At 36.8% G+C, this 9,465-nt stretch overlaps 1 protein-coding gene across 5 annotated transcripts; it reads left to right on the top strand.

Moving 5' to 3' along the window:
- Positions 1-5,101: 5,101 nt before the first annotated feature.
- Positions 5,102-8,942, top strand: LOC133818516 (uncharacterized). Of its 5 annotated transcripts, none has more exons than XM_062251429.1 (5): positions 5,102-5,370; positions 5,583-6,254; positions 6,613-6,846; positions 7,203-7,294; positions 7,390-8,196. In XM_062251429.1, exons 2-5 carry the CDS (start codon positions 5,607-5,609, stop codon positions 8,015-8,017), a joined length of 1,602 nt encoding a protein of 533 aa, XP_062107413.1. In that variant the 5' UTR covers positions 5,102-5,370; positions 5,583-5,606; the 3' UTR covers positions 8,018-8,196. The 5 variants fall into 5 exon arrangements, 3 of the variants coding, with proteins under 3 accessions (XP_062107413.1, XP_062107412.1, XP_062107411.1); XM_062251428.1 differs by having other exon boundaries at positions 5,103-5,370; positions 5,598-6,254; XR_009885922.1 differs by lacking the exon at positions 5,102-5,370 and adding an exon at positions 8,225-8,942 and having other exon boundaries at positions 5,408-6,254; positions 7,390-8,079.
- The last annotated feature ends 523 nt before the right edge of the window (positions 8,943-9,465 follow it).

The raw sequence follows: 9,465 nt of genomic DNA, 5'->3' as shown, positions 1-9,465 counted from the left end.
CAATCATGTCCTTATGAGACCACGTATAATTCTCCTCATTCTTTTTTAAAAACTCCACCAGTTCCTTTCGCATTGTTGTTTCTAAGTTTTTACTGACTTTTACAACTCTGGTTGCATCCTCTTCTTCTAACTAAATCTCCTTGAGATCCTACACAGGCCCTACTTCTTCCACAAAATCCCCAAAGTGAGGATCTATCTCTCTTTCCTCACGTTGGGCAACACCCTATTTGGTAACTTGATCACCTGAATGGGCATTCATCTCATTGACACCTCCTTGCAACCTCTCTTTCTTTCTATTAGGGATGCTTGTGGAAATTATACTTGTGTTTTCTCCACTCTTCTTTGATTTTGCGATTGAAGAGTTATAGCATTCCTGGGCCTCCCTTTGGTTTCCAAATATGCATCATATCCCAGAATCGGGTGGGACTTTCATGGCCAGATGCGATATGGATGTAACTGCTCATAGCTCCACCAGATTAGGCCTTCCAATAACCACATTGTATGCAAAAGGAAAATCAACTACAATAAAGGTAGCGTCTATTGTCCCATTCGCAGGTGCAGTTCCTGCTGTTACATGAAGCATGATAGATTCTGTCGGTACAAGCCTTTTTATAGTAAAATCATAAATGGTCTTGTTGCATGGTTCTAAATCACGAACAAACAGCTTCATTCTCTCTATGGATGATTTTACAATATATTGACTAAACTTTGAGTGTCAACTAACACTCTCTTCACCATCATATTGGCTATTTGGACATCTACGACCAGGGGGTCCATGGGTGGAAACCTCAAATGTTGTGAGTCTTGCTCAGAGAAGGTTATACATTCTTCCTCTACTCGAGCCTTTTTGGGAGTTCGCTCCTCGACTGCAAGCATTTCAACATCTTTCTCATGACGTAGTGTCCTGGCATATCTTTCTCATGCCTTACCCCTGTTTTCAGCCACGTGTGGTCCTCCACAAGTTGTAAGTAGGGTGTCTGCGATTGGGGCAGGTTGTAGTAGAGGCGAATGTTTATGTCGCTGTGTCTGTTCGTTGCCTCCAGTAGCCATTTGTTAGGGGTCAACCCCTGTTCAAACGTATCTTCTCAGATGTCATTGTCGAATTAAAAATTCAATATCATCCTTCAGCTGATTACATTCGTTTATTTCATGGCCATAGTCATTATGGAAGCGACAAAACTTTGTTGTGTCTTTCTTTGAAATGTCCATTCTGATGGGAGTTGGTTGCCTATAAGGCACAACTGTATGACTGGCTTGGTAAACCTCAGCCTTACTATCGACCAGTGATGTGTAGTTGGTAAATCCTGGTTCGTACTTGGTTTGCTTCCAAGTGTTTGCTATCAGTTGTACCAGAGTCTTTGTTCGCCCGTTTTCCTCCATTCTTGTTATTATTTTTCCCACCATTGTTCGACTTGCTCGAGTCACTAATAATCTTGGTCGGTTATTCCTTCTAACTTGGTGCCACATCTAAAGCGTTCCCCTCATTGACTATGGCCTCCTCTAGCTTGATGTACTTGTTAGCTCGATCCGGGAATTCATGCCTGGAGTTCAACTCTTGCCTTTGTCTATCAATCTCCATTTGCTGCATCACCATTGTCTCAACAACATTTTCCTGGTTAGCCTTCAGTGTAGCCAACTTATCTTGCATCATCCCTAATGTTGCTCACATGATATCAGCATCAATTTCTTCACTTTCTTTCTCCAAATTGACCTGAGGCTTCTCTTTGACCACTCCTGGGGAGAAGGTGGAGAAGGGTCCTAAGGACCCTTGGTTGTTTGACACATTTGTTGGCCTTGGCTCTTCTTAGGAGGTGTGCTTGAATTAGTAAAAATTGACTACGAGTGTCCTTGAGTTCAACTCTTAATGAAAGCACCAAAATGTTTACAAGCGTTCAGATAAACAAATTGAAATATGAGAACATAACTTAAATAATAAATAAAACCAAAGTTTTTATAGTTGTTCTGCCCCAGAATAGTAATAACCTATGTCCACTTTGATACTTTTATTTATGTAGAAAACTCAAACCCCTGATCAGATGAACTTAAATCAACTAAGTTTTGTGAGATTGAGAGAATACAAGGTATGGTGTATAAAAGCACGTAAATAATATCTAGTTCTCTAGAGTTTAAGAATTACAGCTTAGAAAATAATGATTTACTAAGACATCTATTTATAGGCTTTGGAATGTACATAAATGGCCGATGGGCATTACACGATTTATGTAATAAATATTGAGAAAATAATACAAAGATAAGGAAATATCTAATAAATATCTAGTCTTAACCAACTATTTGCTTACATTGTGTATTATCCGATCAACCCTAGTTGTGTATGCATCGACTAGCCTGGTGCACAATTTGTTGAAGGGCATTTGAATAAGTCTGAATCACTAGCAAAATAACCCCTTTAGTCATTCCTTGTTTCATGGTCGAAGGTCTTACTATATTGTTGTTTGAATTGCCACGTGTCATGACTCCTTACCACGTCATCACCCTAGTTTTTTGGTGAAACAAAGTTAGCTAAGTAAGCACGCGCAACATGTGTCGACAAGCATGGCATCTTTATCCTCATCCCCATCTGGCGCAGTGTTGGTGGCAAACTAATGAATGTATTAAAACCAGCAAAGCTCGAGAGGCATGAAATCACCTCAGTATTAAGCACAACCTTTACAGGAACAACATTGTCTTTACAATCATGAAAAATTTCATAGGAAGATAACATTTTGGCTCGAGAGTTGTTGATAATAATCTTTTCAGGCCCCTGAAAGGGTATGAAGAATAATTTGATAAATTCAATTTTATCATTGCGCCTATTTCTTCCATTTCTCAACATACATACAAGAAAGCTAATATTAAACAACCTTAGCTCTTGATACCACTTGTTTGGGAAATCTATTGCAAGAATCAACAATTTTTTCCCTCTTTGTATGTAGAAAAAGAGATTCTCATCAAACACCACAACTTAGCACAGCGATTATATCAACCAACTCACCTTAAGTAATAAAATATTAAATCAACCATAAAAGTGAGTCACTAAGATTTTTACTTGGAAACCCAATGAGGGAATAAACCACAAGGATCGTAACCTATATCAAACTTCGACTTTCACCAATAATCAGTAATAAGAATACAATGTTCTTTTCTAGTATAACAAGAGGTTGACAACAACATTAATAATATAATCTTGGATTACAATGTAATATTTATCATCTTAAGATGGATACAATCAAAAAAAAGTTTGTGTCTCATCAAATGGATATATTAGGTGAACAATTTAGAGAGGACAAATCGTAGATTGGAACAAATGAATTTCCACATCACCTTGCAATGATTCACTATCCAAAGTTTGAAGTAAACGGACAACTTTTAGCCACTTAATCTTTAAGAAAAGCTCTAAAGCCCAATTTTTATCTCTCTAGCTTTTGTCCCCTCTTTCTCTCTTTTCTCTCTGTAAAAAAGATAACCCGAACCCTTTTTTTCTTTTTCTTTTCTTTTTAATCAAAACAGTAGCTCCTTATGTAAGCTACTGCCCTCCTATTTTGATTGGGCTTTTGAAGTCCTTGTTGGTCCAAGCCCACTAAATTGGGTGGACCCAACAATTAGCATAATCAATTGTAGTCTTATTCTAATGTCAAATTAGAGAATGTTATGGGCAACTACGTATTTATGTATTTGATATTGCCTAGTATTATACATAGACCCACACACACTCTTTAAGTTTTTCGACCGGCTCATTCTTAATATAGTTTTTACAAGAGGGGTTAGAAAATCTTAGAATTTGTATGGTTGTGTTATGAGTATTTGGAGAGGTAATCAAGAGAGTTGTGTCAATAGATACCTCTAGCTATTGTGTGTGTTGGTTGTTTTGTAAATTTGGCTTAATAGATTTGTCAATATCAATTCATGAAGCTTAATAGAGCTAAATTTCTACCTATTTACTTAATATATTCAACCATAAATAAGATTGTTTTGTTCTAAATAATTTATTTGAATGGTGAACTTATTTGTGTCAAATCTTTCTTTTAGATCTTGATTAAGCTCATATTCTTCAATTTGATGCAATAGCTTGTGCTGAGTTCAAGCTAGGAGCGTGATATAAATTTTGGAGGATGACTTAAGCGCCAAGTGATGAGAATGGAAAAGTAGCGGACACGTGTATACTAGTAGATCAACTATCTGAGAATTGGGGGCTAGACTTGATTAAATTTAAAGGATGTTGGTATCAATTGTCCTAGTAGATCAACAGTAGAGAATCTATTACGAGTTTATGGTAGGCATGAGTGTTACATGGCTTAGCATATCAATGGTGCATATATATGCCAGCTTTGTTAGTGCTGAGACTGAGGCCAATGCACTTTTATTGAGCTAATCAGATCAGTCATCTAGCTTTGTTCATTATATATATACTTACGCACCTTGTAAAAAAGTTTTCTACCCACTGAACTTTCACATGGGTGTTTTTAGAATTGCTTATAGAGAAAGTAAAGAGTTATGCTTCAGTTTCATAATCATTTGTTCCACTTGTTACATTTGAATAATCATTTTAAATGTATTCGTGAGTTTAACGTTATTCCACTTTGAACTTAATCTCAATATTTTCCTTCCTTAAAATGATGTAAGAGTATGTAAATATAAGAACAAACAAAAATTGGATTTAGTAACATAATGTAGGGGAAAACGTAAAATGGGGAAAGGGATCAAATTTCTTGTCGGCCAGAACTCATTATTTAAAGATTTGGTGAGTTTTTCGCTTCCTCTGCTTTTTATTAAGATGATTGCAACATGTTTATACTAAGCATGGTAGACTTTAATCATAAATAATAATAATACATAAACTAAAAAAAGTTGTAATAGGAATTTTTGTATGTACAGGATTTTGGTCAAGGTAGAGGTTGCTTTTTTTAAGATACAATAAATAATCTTAAACGCATGTTCTTACCTTTCTCAATAGCTCCACTTCCTCTAACTGAAAAAAGGGAAAGGCAACCAGCAAAAGCCCCACCCACACACCCACCACATCTGTCAAATGTAATTAGAAAATATATAAGAAGGTTGATCCATCACAAGACTCATAAAAGGTAATCCATATTCTTCAATTAACATTGCACGAAAAGGGTCACAAAAGTGTTACAGGTTAACGTTTTCTCTTAGCTTCTAAGCCAAAATAAGCTGATGGTTACGTGCCTGGCATGCGAAGTTATAATTGTTCTGGTTAAGCCAATGGCAGGCTTCCACTTTCAGGCATAGTGCTTTGAGGGTATAGAATGTCTCTTTATCACTTTATGCTCGCATATTTCAATTTCTTTGCTTTGAGAAGAGACTTCTTTTGAGTTTTCTCTTGAAGAGAATCTTTTTAGTTCACTCTTTCAGGTAAATAACTCAGACATTTTAACATTATTCAACAAAGCATTTTATATTTTCATTCACGACTACATGTTTTTTTTTTTTGGTTACAAAGTGATAACATCGGATTAATAAAGTATTTTAGGAACAGAGAAGAATGAGATTTTGGAAGAGTGAAACAGTTTACTGATATACATAGATTACCTTGATGTTCACAATTATTCTAATGCCTAATTCAGCTATCATACGAGCAGGATAGAGCAATGGCATCTCTTACACCTGGAGTGCTAATAAAGCTTCTTCAGAGTATTAACTCCAATATAAAGGTTCGTGGAGATTATCGGTCAGTTCTCTTGCAAGTGATCAGCATTGTCCCTGCTATATCTGGCTCTGAACTATGGCCAGACCATGGCTTCTTCCTCAAAGTCTCCGATTCTTCTCATTCGACGTATGTTTCGCTCTCGAAGGAAGACAATGAGCTTATCTTGAACAACAAGTTACAGCTTGGCCAGTTCTTCTATGTGGATAGAGTAGAGGGTGGGACACCAGTTCCAACTCTTGAAGGGGTTAGACCAGTTCCAGGACGACACGCTTTCGTGGGGAACCCCAAGGATTTGATGCAAATGTTAGAGCCATCAGAGAATCCGGCTCAGGCTGATCATTTTGAGGGAACCAACGGTTCAAGATCTAAAGAGTTGGTGGAAGTGAAGGAGGAAAACACAAGACAAAAGATTGTCATCAAGGAAGAAAAAGCAGTTGTTGCATCCCGGTATATGCAAGGTTTTACCACATCAAACGCCAAATCTAGTGGAGTAGATTCCAACGGATCAGCTGGAAAGAGTAATGACAACGAGAGTGATGGAAAGAAATCTGGCATGATGAGAGGAAAGCAACCAGAGCAAAATAGTCGGGTATATTTCTTTCTAAGAAAACATTCGTTATTGTAGAGTGTATTTAAGATCAATATTCTGTCTTAGAATTATATTGATTCTGAGTTATATGTATATAGTTGATAACAATTGGCACATCTGATACTTAAAAGCAGGACTCGTCATTATTGTGGAAATCATGTCACGTGTTGCTAATTTGTGTTTGGGATCCATTTTTCTTAGGATGCAAATGGCAAAAAGGATTACTCAGATTGCATGAACAAAACAAGAAAAATAGGAACATGTTATTTACCTCATGTAATGATTTTTATTTAGTAATGGAGTGTTCTTGAATGTTGAAATTCCTGTGATATGGTCATTTATGCTAGCATTAATCCAGGCATGTCCAGTGACTCCTAGGATTCGACCTGATACACTCTCATCAAGGCCAGATTTTGTTATATCTAATACCAAAGAGACTCAGGTGCCACCTAAGAGCACTTCTACCAAACGCTTGTTGAGTAAACAGGAAAACGTGAACTTGAATTTGTCATCAAACAACAGAGACAGGAATTATTCTCCTGAAGCGCTTCTCTGGTCTTCTTTGCCTGCTAATCTTTTAAAGCCTGGAAAGGTACCATTCCTAGTTTACTCATCTTCTTCATTTGCATTTCAGATATAATGTTTCAGTCGTGAATAAATAAATATCTTTCTCGCAATTATATCATTTATCAGAAGATGCAGAGTTTTGAATTCAATCTTCTTTTAGTTGCATTAGTAAAATATCATCACCAATCCTCAATGAATATCTTTTAGTTTTCCACTCGTGCAAAATGTCAAAACAAGAAAAAAGATTTTTGATTGAAATCAATTATGCTCATATTAGCAAAAAAATATTATTGAACAACAAAATCTAAAAAATTTATTACATCAATTATAAAATTGCTTTATTAATTTTTCTTCTTTCTCATCTTTTATTACTCTTACAAGGGAATGCTTAGGAGGAGGAACTTAGCTTCTTTGGTCGCAACAGAAGCTCAAAAAGAAGCAGCCAAAGCTGCAACACTTGTCAAGTGCCTCAGGTATTTAGTCTTAACAAATGCTTCTAAAGAGATTCTGCCATTTACAGCATAAATGGCTGAACATCAGTCTCTTCTTTTGGTAACCTTTTTTCCAGTATGTTTGCTGAACTTTGCTCATCTGCCTCACCTGAGAATCCCCACCTCTCTTTCAACACTTTCTTCATGCTTAGCAAGATCATTGATCAATTAAATGAGATCATTCCATTGAAGGATAAAGCATTTCCTTTAAATACAATCTCCTCACCTCCAAACATAGAGAAACCAATTGGAAAAAAGATTACAAGTTCTGTAACTCGTAAAAGTACAATGAGGGCAACCAAGAATCCTGTTGAAGTAAGTGGATTTGAGAAACTAGAATGGGCTAAAGGAGAGAGTACAAAAGATATCAAAGAGCTAAGAGAGCTTCTCTTGAGTGAAACAAGTTCTTGGTTTCTTAAATTTTTGGATGCAGCTTTAGATGATGGCTTTCGTCTCAACACCCAAGAGAAGAAAGGTAAGAACAGTGTAGGACGGCGAGTTGAGCCAGACAACCACATTGCTATCACATTATCACAGCTTAAGAATGCAAATGAGTGGTTAGAAAAACTGAAAAACAACTCAAGCTCGGAGAATGATGGATTAGTGGAGACCGTTAATCGGCTGAAGAAAAAAGTATATTCTTGTTTGCTTGGTCACGTGGAGTCTGCAGCATCCGCCCTTGAGAACCGATCTGATCGAGGTTGATTAAGCAAAATGGAATGTTTTGGATTTTTTTTTCTGTAATATTTATGAATTATTTATTATAGGTAAGGTGATACTAATCTCTTATTAAGCTTCATTTGAGTTGGAAAAACTTAATGAACATGTTGCAAATGTAAATTATTTGCGTTTGTTGTGTGTATAATAACAATAAACTTATATTATTTGTACCTTTACCTCGTTTGATTCCAGCAGCAGTGTAAAGAACATTTAGAAAGGAGACAATAGCCAGAATTCTCAATTAGTCAACTAACCTTCACCTTACGAGCTGGTCCATGCTATCTACAATGTGCCTGCAAAGGAGAAGATAAAAGCCAGAGAAGTGGAGCACATGCCAAATTTTCAGTCCTCAGGCTGATAAGACTGGCATGTGCCCTGCTTCTCCAGCATGGCTTAGCCTTCTTTCTATAACCCCTTAGTTTATCCTGAATGGCCACAACTAGAGCTGTAAATACGGGTCAAGCTTTCTAGCACGACACGAAACCGGCACGAGCCTGGGAGGTACGACACGGCACGGAAAAATATGGACTTGAGCCAGGCACGACATGGGCTCGCAATAGGTAAACGGTGATGAGCATAGGTGAACCAAGGTAATGAGCTTGTAATAGGTAAATGGTCTTGAAGGCGTGTGAATCTAGCGTCCAACTCGCAAGCTGTGTGCGAATATGTACATTGTTGTAAAATCATTATGTTTAAGGGATCAGATGTAATTTGTTATTAAACCCCAAATATTATGGAATATTATCGTGTACGTAGTAACTAATGCATATAATGACATTATTTTAATTGATTTATAGAATAACTTCCCAAAATCTGTGGGAATAGATTCGGTAAGCCACTCTATAAATAGAGTGGGACGATTCATTTGTAGATGACGGAAAAACGAATATTGAAAAATACTGTACAATTGCTTCGAGAAAGCTATCAGAGAATTCCAAGAAGTTAATAACACAGACTCGTGAAGTAGGCAGATTTTAACTGCTGAACCACGTAAAATATCGTGACTATATGATTTGTTTCCTCTATTATATTTTGTTTAATTGCTCTTCTTCTCTAAGTTGACGAAAAATGGTGTCAACGATTTGGTGCTTTCATTGAGAGCTATTAAACAAAACGTGAGCCTGTTTAGTCAGAAAGCCTCTCAAATCATCAATGACCGCTGCGAGTAACCCCAGTACGGATGAGCAGCCAATGCCCAATATACCTGAGGAGCATATTCCTCATGCTGAAGATTACCCACGACGACCTGGAAAGCAGCCCATTGTTGCGATAATTTTGCTATGCAAGTGCACACAGTCGCAAACTCGTAATAAAATGGTAAAACCAAGTATCGTCCTCAAGGACTGAGTTATCAATTACCAGTCAATTAATTTCTTGTTCTATTTGATGAATTGAAATTCTTGATTTTTGTAAAATACAGCAAAAGAACCAAT

The sequence above is a fragment of the Humulus lupulus genome, chromosome 2 (genome assembly GCF_963169125.1).
Source record: "Humulus lupulus chromosome 2, drHumLupu1.1, whole genome shotgun sequence".
NCBI classification, from domain to species: Eukaryota; Viridiplantae; Streptophyta; class Magnoliopsida; order Rosales; family Cannabaceae; genus Humulus; species Humulus lupulus.
This window is presented reverse-complemented; position numbering and strand designations above follow the sequence as displayed.